The 17,626-nt window shown below is 29.6% G+C and overlaps 1 protein-coding gene across 1 annotated transcript in view; it reads right to left on the bottom strand.

Annotated features, from left to right (window-relative positions):
- The window catches only part of LOC107457341 (sodium/potassium/calcium exchanger 2-like), an 88,754-nt gene that overhangs the window by 16,447 nt on the left and 54,681 nt on the right, over positions 1-17,626 (bottom strand). Inside the window, exons 3-4 of the mRNA XM_043042568.2 lie at positions 7,546-7,648; positions 6,784-7,088 (exon numbers count right to left, since the gene is read on the bottom strand). Coding sequence (XP_042898502.1) covers positions 6,784-7,088; positions 7,546-7,648 — 408 coding nt within the window. The remainder of the gene's footprint in view (positions 1-6,783; positions 7,089-7,545; positions 7,649-17,626) is intronic.

Genomic DNA, 17,626 nt, shown 5'->3' on the forward strand with positions numbered 1-17,626 from the left:
ATAAGTATTTAAATATTTAACATGAATCTGACATATAAACAAACCATGTAACAATTTTATTTTAGAAAAATAAGTACAATACTTTTAATAAATAAATTGAAACTTTATTTAAACATAACATACCCGTAAACGTACTTCAAAATAATATTACTAAACAAAAGTATTTTAATTTAATTTAAATTCATAAAAATAGTTTTAAAAAATTCCGGTGATTTTAAAATGAATTTTGTTTAAATATATTCATATCATGTGATCATATTCTATTATATCCATTTAATTAATTTCATAATATTCTGCCACAGTTACCTGTATTTTTATTACATGATTTCTTTCATCGTACTAGAAACTCTCTTATATTCAAACATATTAGCAACTTGTTAATATTCTATAATTTTTGGAATTCAGTTATATTTTATAGCTTGAGCAATAATTGTGTGTTGTAAAAATTCCATGATACTGTATCCCGATAAAAATTCTTTCAGATTACGTCATATAATCAATTCTATATCCTAATATTATCTATTTTGACACCTTCATTTCATAAGATTTTGACTTCAGAATTCTTCAAAAATTCAAAGATGGGGAATTGTAATCGGATAAAAAAATGATTTTCAGGTTGAAGCTTATTTAGTCATCTCTGAAATTTCAATTCAATTCTTCATCAGAATTTTAGTTCAATTCAGTTCAGACTTATCAAAAGTTTTATCCACAAAAATTCCGTAATAATGTATCCCAATAAAAATCATTTCATGTTATATAATACAATCAATTCTAGGTTCTAGAATATTAACAATTCTGTCCCCATCATATCATTGGATTGTGACGTCAGACTTATAAGATGAGAAATTTCAATCGGATAAAGAAATGATTTTCAGGTTGAAGCTTATTTAGTCGTCTCTGAAATTTCAATCCAATTCTTTATCAGAATTTTAGTTCGATTCAGTTCAGACTTATCAAAGGTTTAGTCCACAAAAATTCCGTGATAATGTAGTAAAATGAAAATCAATTCATATTATATAATACAATCAATTCTAGGTTNATGAAATTTCTAGGATTGTGACGTCAGACTTCTAAGATGAGGAATTTAAATTGTATAAAGAAACAATTTTGCAGTAGGAGCTTATGTAGTCATCTCAGAAATTTCAGAATAAATTTATTTTCAAAATTCAGTACAATTCGTTTCAGATTTATCAGAAGTTTTGTCCCTAAAAAACTATTATTTATTAGTAAATAGTACTTTATTAAACGACACAGAATCAATAATAAAAGATTTTTTCTAAATTATATAGATATTTTAGTGTTAACCACGCGGAAGCAAACTCACCTTTTATGGATTTTTCTTTCACTCATTTATTTATTTTTGATTGTAACGAATAATTTTGTTGTACTGAATAATATAAATTAAACAAAATTAAAATATCGAAAACAAAAATTAAAAAAAATTGAAATAACTTGCTTCTGGTACAAGTACTTGCTTCCGGTAAAAGTACCATTATATATTAAGAAAATACGTCTCCGGACTAAGGTGACCAGCGTCTTAAAAATAAACTAAAAAATTGAAAGCAAAATTTCTAAAAGAAAATTCAAAAACTCATCTCCTTACCTCTTCGATAAAAAATTATTTCTGTTGGAGAATTCCCGCAAGGGGTCTCTGTTCTAAGAAATTTGGAAGGATAAATCAGTTGTTTTCGAATATTCGTAGAGGAATATTACAATCAGATTGTAAATTTTTAGAGGACCCTAGTCAGCTTACTCTAAACATATTCACTTTGCATGAGGTAGAAGGAAATTTTTCTCATAATTCATATTTCTATTTTTTATTTAGGAGCTCCTGTTGAAACCATATAAATGGAAGTTTGGCATCTCGCCAAAAGATCATACTATATAAATGTAAATATTATAAGAAATATATCATGTTTTGACCTAGTCGTATGCAATATTCTGAGATTCTAGAGTAGTTTATCATAAAACTCAACGTATTTGATCAAATAATTGCTTATTTTATTGATCATTCATTTATAATCTGTTTATTTTATTTTGTTTCTATTTGTTTTAATTTTTTTAATACTTTAGAATGATTGAGCAATAATAAAAAAAATTCATAACGTTCTCAAATAAATATATTGCATTATTCACATTCACTTTCATTGTCTTCTGCTTACTTCGACTGGATAAGATGATAGAGCAGTATCTCAGAAAGATAGGAATTATTAATTCGATTGGCTTTTAAAAATAAATACATGATGCAATTAATAAAGTTTATTATTATTATTCTGTTTTCGTTTATTCTGCTTATTTTAAATGAATCTCATAGCATATGCGTTTAGATTCCAGAACAGTTGTGCGTTCAGATAAGCAGTTCTCTTTTCAAAAATAATAAGTAGTGTAAGCAGATAGCAGTGAAACCAACAACTTTTATCACTAAGTCCAATAAGGTTTATAAATGTTTAAAAAATAGATCATGCAAGCTTGAAACAATGTTCAATTTTACTATGCTGATTTACGCACTAAGAGGCTCTTTTAAACAACCTTTTCATATCGATATTGATTCTACATTTACAAAACAAGACAAAAAATCATGGGTTAATTATCATTTGCAAATCAAGAGTAGGAAGCGTTCTCAAACCAAGGATAAATTCATCTTTTTAAGATTTACTTCGGATTTTATGATCATCACGAAATCATGGATTCTTAACGCAAGCTTTTGTATATATTTTTTAACAATTTAAAAGTGCAGGTTGGCCTGATTATTAAGTTTTGAACACAAACAAAATGTTGCATAGCCTGGACAAACGAAAATGAAAAAAATGCGAAAAAAAGTTTGGAATAAAAGTTAAAAAATGAGGAAAGAAAAGTTTTATAAAAATTCTTATGTATCTTTGTTCAATCTTAAAGAAAACAAGATTTGCATGCTAATATTTCTACAAAGTTTAAAAAAGGATAAATTAAACCAACTTTCTATGAAAATGAAAATAAAACGTTTGCCGTAGGGTCGCTTGCTATCTGGGTTTAGTTAAGAAAATTATTTTGCGCTAAAAATACTTTCTTTCTGCTTTGGTTCAAACCATGCTTTAGATATATGAATGGTAGCAATTTTTAATAAATATTTGTAATGAATTATATATTAATAAATTTTTAGGAAACGTAAGCACTTAAGCATAGTCAAATATACTTTTCAAACCGTCTTAATATTATACTTTATATAGGGGAGAGTCGGGTAGCCCCGCTCACTTAAGGAGTATTGCTTATATTTCTGTATAATACTGAGTAATAATCAACATTTTTGTATGTTTCTATTGTTTTATCATCTAATTAAATAATGCAAAAAGAATAAACCAAAAAAAGAATAGTTAAACTTAAAAAAATAGAAATTTAAAAAAACATGTTTTTCAGCTCTTTTCAAAATGTGTCGGGTAGCCCCGCCCAGTTACAAAAATTGTGTTTTTTGGCTATTTTTTCAGGTGTAAATGAGAATGACCAATGTATTGACAATAGATAAACCTCATTTATCATTTTTATCACAAAATTATTTTATTTATTACATATTTATATACTTTTAGTGAATTCTATCATTTAATAACAACAAATGTCATACTTTTTATCATTATTAATGTATATTAATATATTATAATATTAATATATATTTATATTAAATATTTAACGAAAATAATTTAATTTAAGTAACAATAATTAATAACAATAGTTGTTTTTCAATATAAACTTATTTGGTTGATCTCTTCTTATAAACTTAATATAAAATACTTCTTATAAAATTACAAATTCACTTTGTATTTTGATTGCATTCAAATGCTTCTGTAGATTGATTCGTTCACAAATAAGTGAAAATAAATAAGTAAGCAAATAGCTTATCATAATATTTATGATTTCTTGATATTAAATTTAATTTGGATATATCAATTACATTTTAAAAATATTTAATTTTTCATTTTTAAATATATAAATTTATGTTTCATATAATATTAAAACATATATTTGTTGTTAAAAATGCATATAACATTCAAATTTGAAGCAATAAAATAATAATCTTTGCAACCGTACATTTATCGACGAAATAAAATTGGGCGGTGATACCCAACATTCATGTGAGCGTTGCTACCCGAAATCCAACTTTTTTGTAAATTTGTAATTACTCGAACAATTTTTTACATACAAACTTCTTTCTTTGTGCAAATTAAACTTACGACTACATACTTTAATGCAGTATGTATAGAAAAAATGATTTTTTTAGTATTAAAATGAAGTTTAATCGAAACATTCAACCAATTTTTCTTAATTTCATGACTACTGTATTCTACATATTTTCAAAACTATTGTTTACCATGTTACCAGCTGCATAAATACTTGAAACTTTGAAAATAATCTTTTTTTAATATATCAATTAATGTCCGATGGCCCATTGACTTGAAAAAATATTTTATACATATGACGGGGAATGTTGACAACCACACAGTCGCTTTTGTAAGAGTCCGAAATATATACTAGGTCCAGTTAAGTGCCACTGCCTGGTATACATTTGCCCGGTATGCCCTATATCAAATTTTTATTTTAGGATCAAGTGTTCTGCCCAGTATGCATTTAACCGGTATTCCGAACACTTATGCTTCTCCTAATCTATCCTCATCAGATATTAAAATATCGAATAAATATAATAATATCGGTAGGCAGGTAAGTACTTAAGTTACGTCACACCAGAGTTGCACAATGAACTATTGGCGACGGTTCGGGAAATATGCCTGAGGATGATACGAAGACATGCCATCGCAATTTTGATCCTCTGCAGAGGGAATGGCTCAACTACTTTGGTAGCCCGATGACCTGCGCGAAGTCGAGCACTTTACCGTAGAAGAGTGTAACGAGGACAGATACCGGGCACCCTCGGTCCTAACGCAAACTGATCAAAGTGGTCGCCCATCTGCTTACTTTAAATGTTGACATTCACCGGTAAAACCGGTGAATGTCAACCGGTTGATTATGGGGTGCCAGACTAGCATTCTCTGAATTGTTTTAACAATTGCTTGACTGCCCCTTTTTTAAATAATTAAGTCTATAGTTTTGACCTGGCAATATTTCAAATCCTCCTATCTTATCTAAATTTCAAATAATTATGAGAAACATAAACTACAATAGAATGGTTTAAAATCATAAAAATAATTATAATGGTCTTTTCATGGTTTTCCGAAGCTTAGAGAAATTCAATGCATATTTCCGAAACTTTTTTTTTCTAGACTGTTCTGCTTAAATTGATTCTCAATTTTCCAATGCATATTTAATATGAATTTTCATTTTGTCGAAAATACTACAACTATAATTTTACAGACGGCACAGTGTTATAAATTATTTTGAATTGAATTTAAAAAGTAATTTGAAATATTTCTTTTATCACGAAACTATTGATTGACTCTAAGAAATGCAAGTATGGATGAAATTTCCAATGCATATTGATAATGAAATTGTATTTTATTGGAAAAAAAATAAAAACGCAGTCCGCTGAGCGTTTAAAAATAATGCATTTTAAAGTCATTCATTATAAGTGATCGTAATTCATTCCTAAATAATTCATTTATCACTTACTTGCTTCATACAAAAATGAAAAGAAGGGAAAAAAAGGTGAGGTTATCCTCTTGTCCAAACTGTTGCCGTTCTTTAATGCAAAAAAAAAGTTTAATCTTATTAAAACTGATTAAACTTTTTTAACACTATAAGTACGGCGACAATCTTAACAACGTTGATGTTTCGGAGAGCGTTTAAAAAAACGGGACGAACTCAATAACTTTTGATCTAATTATCAGATCTTGACGTTCGATGACTCAATCTTAATGTTTCGGTGGGGGGGGGTAGTGATCTCGAATATGTAAATTAATGCTGACGATATTTTGAATTATAATATCAAAAAATACAGTTTTTTTTTAAAAAATTCGCTTTCCCAGGAGGAACTAACTATTCAACCAATTTTGCTAAAATTTCATATTTGTCACGAGTAATTACATTTCTTAAAATCATGTAAAAAAAAGCTGCATATCTTACAATTCAAAATTTCTTCGACTACTCTTAGATAAAACTATTAAAAAAATGATATATTTCTAAAATTTATATTTTGCATTGAATTATCTTTGAGTAGATGAATTTTATAATTGTTTGCAAATGTTTTTTAAACTGCTTAACAAGTTTTCAAGATATAGTTAAATACGCAAAAGGAAAAATTAATATTAAGGTGTCCTAACTTTAGACCACTCTTCTGACCAAAATACTAGGATCTTATTTCTCAGTTTGTGGCTACCCTCTATATTTTTAGGGTGAGAAATTCAAATCCATCGAAAAAAAAATATGTTTATTCATGGAAAATACATTTTTGGGTCTGATTTCAAAAGTTAAAATATCGTCCGCACTAATTAATTAACATATTTGTGGTCACCCCCTCGAACCGTTAAAATTGTGCTCTTGAACGTGAAGATCTGATCATTAGATTAAAAGTATTACAGAGTGGTCATTTTTTATTTTATTTTGCACACTGTATATTACCAATTTATGTTTGATTTGTATATTATTGCTTTGTATATTACTGCTTTTGTTCATTATGGCTTTTGTATATTATCAATTTATGATATCCAATAAAAGTATATTTGGATTTTTGCTTCTTCTTTAATTTTTTCTACCTGGTTACAAAACCGAAACTGTATATTTTTATTCTCTTATATAAATGAGTGAAAAAGAAAGATAGAAAAAAAAGGAGAAAGAGAAGAGAAAGAAGAAAAAGAAGCTGACCCAAATTACCCGGACGTTGCTTGTGGGTGACATTTCCACTGGTGGCATCTGGTCATCAGCTGAACTATCACCCCCACCCACATTCGATGGAACGATGTGCATCCCACTTGGAGATTCTACCATAGAAGGGTGGGTTCCATGGGTACAGTCTGGACAATCAGAGCAAGCTGGACAAGATATACTGTTTGGAACACCCTTGCCCTGATTTACCCTCATGTTGACTGTTCCATTCGTTTTTTGTGCTTCGAGAAGAACCTTTAAGGAAGCCATTGCATGGAGTTGATTGGCTTTATCGTCCAATTTACCTAGAAAAAATGACGTAGTTTTCAAAATGTAACTATACTTATTTATATTATTATAATTCATATAATAATAATATAAATCATTTGCATAACTGCCAACTTGTACGATGGTTTAGAAAGAGTTTAAAAATTGGAAGTAAAATAGGAAAGGTTTTTAAAAAATTGGGCAATTTCACTTTTATTTTAAAGCACATATGCTAAAATAATAGCTCTCATTATTCGTATTATATGTGTCTGAATCAGACATGTGGAGTCGGTTGTCGTAAAACATGACTCCTGACTTTCCTGAGAGCTCGACTTAAACTCCGACTTCTATTTAATTAAAATTTCCAAGAAATCTCAGGAAAGTTGTAGTATTAACTATATGTTTGAACAGTAGCCTGATTACAGTGGTATTGATTTCCTTATGATATATTCTTGGATATTTTGTCCCATACGAGAAGAATTTTTTTTTACTTACCATCATGCATTGGATCAATCGTGTGTATCATAAGTTGTAAAAGACCCGAACGGAATTTACTTCCTGCGTGGAGCATCGGGGTACTCATCTTGCGCTTTGTCATCTAGAAAATAAAAAGAAATACAGATACAGTTATAAAATTCAATAATTTTTTTTTTCAAATATAGAAAATAACATAACTGAACATTAATACAAAATTTTTATCTTATATGCTACACTTGTGACTAGGTACACAGCTTGTAGGTTAGAGCAGGCTATACAGTTCGCTTTTGTTTTTAACAAACATTTGTAAAATATTTTTTTAGTTGATAATAGATAAATTTGAAAGGAAATACAACTTTTGTGCGATGTTCTTTGCGACAATATTTATTCAAACTCTTTTACAGCTGTAGTTTAAGTATGGTATTGAAACTTACTGTGGTATTATTCAATTTAAAAATTAGAAAAGGGAAAAATCAAAGTAGATAAACTTAAATCTTTTGTTTTTAAAGAATATAAGCAGTTACTGATATGAAGTTAATTTAAATTAGAATAGTGTGTTATGAACAAAATCACTTAATGCTCGTATGTATAATATGCAATGAAAAAAATTTTTTCAATTGGAAATGTGTTCATCGCATTTTTCACTCTTTTAATTATTAAAGAAATGGATTTTTACCATAAAGATGTATTGCTGTTGCAATATTTTTTTTGTATCTATATGCTTTAAATGTTATAATGGAAAAAAAAGTTTGAACATTTCGTAAATGCGCGAAACATCGTAAATAGAAAGATTTATGAAAAAATATGTTGTGCTGAAGAATATAAATCTACATAACAACATAAGTTAAAATATTTAAGTTAAACAAATTCTAGCTGAAGTATAGAAATCTGCGTAACAACATAAATACAAAGAATTGAGAAAAAAAAATTAGATTTAAGAATATGAATCTAAGGTAATAGTATAAATACAGTAATTTGCAAAATATTTTTATGCCGGAGAATATAAATCTATTTTACAATAACTGGATAAAGAATATGCAATTTTTTTTTAACTGAAGAATGCATTTTATTTTCAATCTACGCAAAAGCAAAGATTTTAAAAAATAAAGTTTTGTATGTGCAAAAAACTTTGAGAAAGAAACGAGCTCAAAATGTTTTTGTAAAGAAAGTTTAATAAGATTCACAAAGTTCAACAGATTCAACCCAGATAAGATAAAAATAATCACGTTGTTTTCTCTGATAACTATCCTCTTCAAGGGACCATAAAAACATCTTTCCATAGTATCTATATTAAAACTGCGCAATATTGACGTAGCCTTAATAGATATTAAATATATATGTTAATATATTACATTATACCTGTATGAGTATACTTGGTACTTATTTAAACGGCACAAATTGCTATATTATCAGTAGTGACTGTAACCAAAATTAATTAAGCAACATTGGCATTAATAATAGAATGGCGATTTTTTACACTTTTTCTTAAATAATTACTACCATTTCCCCACTTATTTACTTTTATAGCACATAGCTTTTTTTTATTTCAAATAAAACCTATTACCAAAATTAAGTGAATATTATTGGCGTCAAAAATTGTAAGGCGTTTTTTTAATGTTCTTTTCGATACGAAATTTCAACCATTTCTCCCTTATTTTAACTTTCTAGAACATAGTTTTTTTGTCATAGCTTTTTTTTCAAGTATTGCCCATTATTAGCATCAATTAAGTATCATTGACGTTAATAATAGTTTAGCGACTTCTTTACGTCAAGCGAATTACACGTATTAGTATTCTTTTTTAATTTCGTTTTTCAGTAATTTACTTTATTTTTGTTTCAAATGCTGCTGATTTTGAATTATTTAGTTTCACATCTTCTCAAAGCATAACTGCAAACAAAATAAGCTCGTGGTTTCAGATAACTTTAGAAATAATAATTTGCTGTCATTGTCCACCTATGCTACCACGCGCATAATTATCATTGAATTTATTGGACGTAACAAATAGAAAACAATTAAATTTTAAAGAACTTGCAATAAACTCTTTTTTTTTTTAATGAGAATCTATAAGCTAATAAGCGTTACTGATATTTCTTCAAAATATTTGAAAAAAGAGAGCAAAATCAGAATCCCCTACAGCAGTGTTTCTCAACCTTTTTTGTGCCATGTCCCACCTAAGCCTTTCTAAAATTCTTATGCCCCCCTATGTAACATATACATAATTTTTAATGTTAAAAAACTGAATTGTTCACTTAAGAAACTTATATGACAGGTTATAGGAAAAAATCACTTGGAAATAGATAACGAAACACAGTAAGTAAATTTTGAAAACATATAATGAAAAACTAAAATTCAAATTCGAAATAATTTTAATAAAGATTTTTCTATAATAATNAAGAACAAAACAAAAATAGACTTAACAAATCAAACTAATGTAAATCTCAGTTTTATATTCAAAATTCTCGAAAATCGCATGGAAATAAAGAACAAACAAATAATCCAGTTAAAGTTACAATCAACTAAAGATATTGTAAAGTTGAAATTATAAAAATTTTTTTAATGACTTGGTAATAGCACACGCAAAAAATAATGGTCATTATAATGTTTACGAAATCGTCTGTCAAAAGTGAGCGTGGCATGGGCGTTTTCGGTTTTTTTACATTTTTTAAATTAAGTTTAAGTGCACTTCTACGTGGATTTCAAACAAAAGCAATATATCGTTAGAAAGCTAATAGTTTCTAGTTTAATTATTGATCAAAATCTGAAATTCGATTTTTTGAAGGTTTTTAGATACTGAACCCCCTTAATAAAGATTTTTCTATAATAATTTAATATTTAAATTTAGTGAGAACCTTGAGCTTGATGCTTGCTGCACAGAGATTTTATGTTAGGCTCCAATTTGGTTAGCTTCAGTCTCAAGTCTCCCCGCTATCCAGACGATTTCTATTTTTACCAGTAAATAATTTACAGCATGAGTCCAAATATGAAGATGGAAGTGGTAAAATTAGTTTTCTTGCACATTTGAAGAGACGCTCACATTTGGCATTAGCTTTAATAGCATTGATACTCTTTATTACTGAATGTAGTACTTCATTTAGAACAGGCAAGATGTTGTTAGCTACCAAGTTTTCCCTATGAATAACCCAATGCACAAGAATCATTTCTAGATTGTCATCTTTCATCAATTTTAAGCAACCATTTTTCTTGCCCATCATATTAGGAGCACCATCTGCAGCACAATATGTTATATTTTTCATTGGTATATTATTGACATCTAAGTAGTTTTTTAGCTTATTGTATAAATCTTTGGAGGTAGTGGTGCTTTCTAATTTTTAACAGAACAACATTTCTTTTTCAAAATGCCCTTTATCAATATATCTTACGTAAGTTATCAATACTGCCATGCACTGTCTATCAAAGTTGATTCGTACATTTGCACTGAGAATTTTCTTGTTTTCAACAAGTTGTTTTTCAATATCTTCACTCATTTCGTCTGTTCTTCAGATGCGAACAACTGCATTGTTTAGCGAGATTTTAAAGCGTCCGGGGGTCCACTCGGAGCCTGCCGTCTGCCACAGGGAAGTTAACTTGACGCCGCCAAAAACCCAGTTGATATTTTGATCTCGCCAAACGAATTTATAATATTTATTGGCCGCAATTATTTAAGAATTTGCTTTTTTCTTTCAATTTTGCCACCATTGCACTTAAATGGACCAGAGCAAAAGGATGAAACTCGTGTCGAGTCCATTTTCGAATTGCCCCCCTTAACAATCAAAATGCCCCCAAGTGGGGCGTGGGCCCCACGTTCTTAAATACTGCTCTAAAATGTTATTTTCATCAATGGCCATTTTTTAAATGTATTTTCCGAAAAACGAAACTGAAATTTTTGAATTTCGGGATAGGGATTTCCTCTCCAACCAACTGTTCAAATTTCAGGATAAGAGAAAAAATGACTCTGGGAGTTATAAGAGAGACACGCAGATACAAAAACTATTCATTACATTATTAATATTAGTTCTATACTCCTTCTTCGTAAGGGGTGAAAAAAAAAATCTATCAATAAATCAGTACTGAGCAATACTACGAAATCATACAATATACTGAAATATGTATACCAACATAATTAATAATGCTAAAAAAAATCCAATTTTTTAAAATTTATTTATAAAGATTATTTTTTTTGTCCTTGCCGGTGGTTTTGCGTTATCAGATTAAGCAAAGCACGCATTTAGTAGTTCATTCCATCTAATTAACGGTTAGTTGTATTCAGTATCGTTCGGAGTGATATTAATGCTCAAGACCAACTCGTGATGGTCAAATTTAATCATAATTAAGAAATTTCCACTGGTACTTCCAAGGCCCGTAAAATTTTTTTCCACATTATCTGCATTAAAATTCTGCAGTATTAATACTAATTTAATAGGTATCAAATATATTAATGTCCCCTACATAAGTATGCTTGGAACTGATAAAACTGCACCAATTATCGTAACACCCAAATTGCCTTTTCTCAAAATTAAGCATCAATGGAGTCAATAATAGTATGGTGATTTTTTATGTTCCTTCTGAACTAATTGGTGCTATTTCTAAATTAATTTTGCTTTTCATTATGAAGCTAATTTTTTTATTATTTCGAATTGTACCTATTACCAAAATTAATTAAGCATCACTGGCGTCAATGATAGCACGGAATTTTTTTAACGTTTTACTTAAACGATTTAGAACCATTTCCCCATTAGTTTTTCCTTTTAGTACATAGGTTATAGTTTTATTTCAATTCGTACCAATGATAAAAAATAATTAAGCGTAATTAGCGTCAAAAATAGTATGACGAATTTATGCTTTTTTCCTAAAAGAATTAGCGTCCTTTTTCCATTAATTATGCTTTTTAGTATGTAGTTTGTTTTGTTACAGTTAGTACCTATTACCAGAATTAATTAAGCATCATATGTATTAATAATACTATGCCGATTTACTCGATTTACAACGAACTTCTATATGAATTAGTATAATTTCACCATTAATTTGCCTATATACTATTTATAAAAAGTATTTATAAAAAGAAATTTGAATAAATCAAGCGATAGAATACTAAATCTTTAGAAGAAAAAAAAAACAATGGTGAAAAAATACAATTTAGTTTGAAACAAAGTTGGATCACTTTTGTTTCTTTACATTTCAAGCTGCGATATTGATCGTATCGTGAAAAGTAACGTGAATTTTAAGAATCAATAATATCGCAAAAAAATACTTGTAATATAACAAACATTTCTATGAAAAGAAGTTATTAATAAAATGGTTTTTCATTTCATATAAACAAAAACATTAATTATTTTTTGATGATCCAAAAAACAAGACTGCTTAAGATCAATGTTTCAATATAAACTGAAGAATATTGATTTATACATGCACTGAATACAAAAGCAAAGTAACGATAGGTCAGACTTCTAATGATTACAACTTCTATGGTAAATGCATTTTAAAATTTGAAGTCTTAGGTAGAGTAGAAAGTACAATTTTTACAAGCGAAATGTTGTTCGAATTGAAAAATATATTACGCTCTCTTCAATATTATATAAATTTAAAAATATATTGTCTGAAGTAAAATTTAACGCTGATTTGAAAATATAATTTTAGATAGTTTTGTTACGTAGGTTGAAATTAAATATTGTCTGATAAAAATGAAATGAAGATTGAAAAAATATTTTTCCGTATAAAATGTTATGTAGATTGAAAAATATACCGACAGATATACAATGTAACGTATTTAAAATTTAATAAATTTTCTTTAGATTTGAAAAATGTACACTGACGGAAAAAAAATTCCAACACCAAGACGGAGGAGTTGTGATAGATAAATTAAATTTGGTAGGCTTGTTTATAGAACTAAAAAATGCTCTCCTTTCAAATTTCGCACTTGTCGCATAAGCAAAAAATAGTGAACATGCAAATCGGCGTTGAACATGCAAATCGAGCTTGCTTTATTTAAGTGTTCTACAGTTCGTAAGCTTTATTTTTCGTTAAATTTTGACAGAGCGAGTTCATCAAGAATGCCTTCGACGGTTATGAGCGAATTCGACTCACAATCGTGCTTCATAATGCGCGCAAACGAGTTCCGCTAGGGAGCAAGATTTTTACCGTAATGGTTAGTAACGAGCACTACTCGCGTAGTGAAAATTTTCCCCAATGCTCGCTGACGAGTTGAGCTCGTTCGCCATTATTATTCTGCATTGATTATGTTAAAAACGAATCTTACTCACGAAAAGTAGTTAGTTATTACTCGTTACACGTTTTTTTAGGGTGTTTATTGTAAAGTAAAATGGCTGAAAAGCGAAAGTTAAATAATTATGATTGTGATACAGAAAGCTTATCAAGTTTTGAGTCTGATGGAGACTTTGTTCACAGTATTTAGGTAATTACTGTATATAAATGCTTCATAAAGTTTTATTTTTGTGTTGTATTTATTTAAAGTTGTATTTATTTAGTCCTCTCAATTTAATATTAGTCTTATATTTATAATTAACTATTATTTATATAATTCATCATAATCATTTATAATTTACTATTAATAATTATCATTTATTAAATATTTTAAAGTAAGTAAAAACTGTTATTTATGTACTACAAGTACTTTAAGAAATTTTTAAAACGCGTGAGGCGAGCTATCTACGGCATCGCCATTTGAGTGTGACATTTTCGGAAGAACGGCGGGGGAAAACAGCTGCCATTTTCGACTACTGTTTGCTGGTAATACTGCGCGAATTAAGAAAAACTGCTCATTTCCCTAACCGTCAAAGGGTTACGAAGACGAAGAAGCCATTATCAACAGCTCACTCACTTTGAACGTGGTCGTGTAATAGGGCTGCGAGAAGGTGTATTTTTATTCCGCGATGTTGCAGAAAGTCTGGAGAGAAATGTATCCATTGTGCAGGACACTGAAATGGACACTTTTCATTTGTTGAAGGGGAGGAAATATTGTGGTGTCAACTCTGGGACTCGAATCGTTGTTTTGTCGGTCATGAGATTGACAGATTAGCCCTCACGGCTATATTATGTACCCAGATACAAGGAACTAAGTGGCATTACTAGGTGGGCCTAGTTGGTGCTATAAAATTCTGGTTATTTAACCGTATTAGGTGAAAGTATTTAAAAAGCATTTTTTCTCACAATTAACAGTTTGAATACCATCTTATTTATGGTGACTGTTTTGTTTGAATATGGTAAAATAACAATGAAATCGATTGTTATTAAACATTTTTCTGAGAAACTACTGACAGTTTATTGAAGAAAGCATCGTGAAAGTATTTAAATAAATAAATAAAAAACTATTGTTTGAAGGGGGAAAAATCATTTTTTTAATAAATACAAACATACCCGAATCATGCGCAGACTCTAATGTAAGTTTTGCTCTTAAGAAAATATTCTGAAATAGTTCATAAAGTTTGGCTTTTTTTACACTGGTTGATTCTTATAATGAATTAAATTTTTCATTACATTAAAAATAATGAGCGTTTATTTTTCAAAATAACTCAGAAAAGATGTAAGATCATTTTTTATTCCTTTTGTATGATAAAATAATATTTAAAAAAATTCGAATATAAATTTGTGAAAAAATTCGGGATTATTTTTTAAATTTTTGTTTCATTTTATTTACGTATTTATTTTATTAATTTTGCTTCCAAACTGCAAGATTACAAAATAACAAGCATGCAAAACTTGACCTTCAGTTCCAAGCTCTCTCTCTCTCTCGATCAGGAGAGGATAGTTATATATTTTTTTTCTGCTGAAGAAAGTTCAGGAATGAATGGCATTCCCAACTTTGTTTCATTAGGTGAAAGTTAATTATTTGGCACTTCTAAATGACTATTATGCGGTAGACATTTTTCTAAATTAGAGTTTTTTTTGCAGCAAAAGGGTATTCTCTTCCATAGCGGTCATAACATCAGGATTAAAGTCTCAGGTTTCATACCAACCGGCATCCAAGAACATTTATCTCGCGCTATTTCTACATTGATGACCACTGACAATGAGTACGCAATTTTCTTACTACTCGATAGATGGCAGCACCACTTTATTTCGTCCCGGTCATTTTAATCCGACAAATAATCCTCTAAACGATTCTCAAACGACATTAAGGTCTGACCTGAAGATAATATTTGTGAACATAAGGTTAATTTATGGTCAGTGGTCATATACGCTGCTGGATAATTGCTAAGGAACAATTGATTTATGCAAAATAACGTTCTTGACAACTGACCAATAACAGTAAAATGAATTGTAGGGGGTGTAGTAGAATAGTACCCGTCATCTGTATGAAAGGCAGTGCACACTATCTCTTTATTCATCCGAAAATTCATAATGTTAGGTGTTTGACCAAAGTTGTTTAACTTATTTATGTGAAATTCAGTGTGGTGTTGCAATAATTAATTGCAAAATGTTAGCAATATATCTATCATTTAAGTTCTTGTGATCGGGGACAAGCAGTTAAGGCCTGGTTTCTTAGGACAGGTCGGCGTTATAAAACGTCAGCTTGAACGACGATTGACGATCGAATTAACTGCAGTTGGATTACAACGTAACGTTAACGACCGAAGCAATGGCGGACAACATCCAACAGAGCATAGAAATCAGCCGAGATTTTGATTTCAACATTAAACATAGCTTCTTCATTTAGCCAAGCTATAATATGTTTTTTCTTGGACAAAGTCATTATTTGTTCTCTAAAGCACTAGTCGACAATAACAAAATCAATACAAATTCAAAATAAGTATTTGTTTACGTTATTACCGCATGCGCAATGCGAGATAATGTCTGCGTTGAACCGACTGCTCACGCTGAGCTAACAAAACTGTATTTTGTTGGCGTCAGCGGTACGTCAACTTCCCGCTGACGCCCAGAGAGTGCTTGTCTTAAGAAACCAGGCCTTTAGACGACAGGAAGTAGGTCAAAATATCATCCCTAAAGTCGCAGTATCGAGATTGTAAAAAAGTGTCATCTCGTTATTAAAAAAGACTGCTGAAGGAGGATAGCATGCCGGTAGTCGTTGTAGGAGCAAAACACCTCAAGAGTCACTGTATGTATACCCAGTATCGAAAAGAAATAAAAATGTCATTTCTATGCAGATAGCTGTAGTTCTAGCAACCACTTCAATCTTCTTTATTTTTAATTTGATTAATTTTCGATAGGTCGATATCCGATCTATATTGCATAATAATAAATGCATATTGTCGCTACTAAATATGTATTTAGTTTCATTTAATCAATCACCGTCTATTATTTTTTATTCCGAAAAATGTAGCTGTTGCTTAGCAATTGTCAAACAGTGTATTTCAAGAGAAAAATTTAGGGTAGACCTGTATTAATATGGTCATGATAGCTTTATTTGTATGAAATTATTATTACATTAAGCAACCGGAACACTTTTTTTCTTATACCTAACCGTAATCGACAGGTGAAATGCTTTAGCTTGTAAGTGTTAGTTTGTTTGTAATGCCTAGTCGTCGCTAAGAATCGAACCCGGTCCAGCAGCTTGTGAAGCATACTAACCAGATATTGCTAATGGATTTATAATCATTTAACAAAATGTCGGTGAATGTAAGCAGACGACACACGTATGAAGAAACAGTTACGTAAAATATTTGGAATGCAGAGTTTCGTCGACAACTACAGGATTTTTCGATGTAATTTACTATCGAAAATAGTGAAATATTGCTCAAAGATTGCTGATCGTAAAAAATGATATTTTTATTGCTGATATTAAGAAAGACAAAACTGTTTCAATATTTAACGCAAACTACTATACGAAATAAAAGCAGTAACTTTTTATTCTTCGAGTATTGTGAAAAATCTTATCTCTGATTCTATCACGGTCTGATGTATTGCCAAACGGAAGTAAAAATTTAGAAAAACATCTGAAATATTTCCCGGCTTTCCTTCTGAAAACAAGAAGGTAAAAAGGAATTGTTGGAAAAAGATAAGTGGCATATTTATAACCTTCATAACAGCTTTCTACGTGATTCGAAACTGAGTATACAATCGACTGTACCTTTGGTAATTTGCCAGAGAGCGGTTTTAATGGTGTCGATACATGCTCTTGGGTCA

Source organism: Parasteatoda tepidariorum, chromosome 7 (genome assembly GCF_043381705.1).
Source record: "Parasteatoda tepidariorum isolate YZ-2023 chromosome 7, CAS_Ptep_4.0, whole genome shotgun sequence".
Taxonomy (NCBI): Eukaryota; Metazoa; Arthropoda; class Arachnida; order Araneae; family Theridiidae; genus Parasteatoda; species Parasteatoda tepidariorum.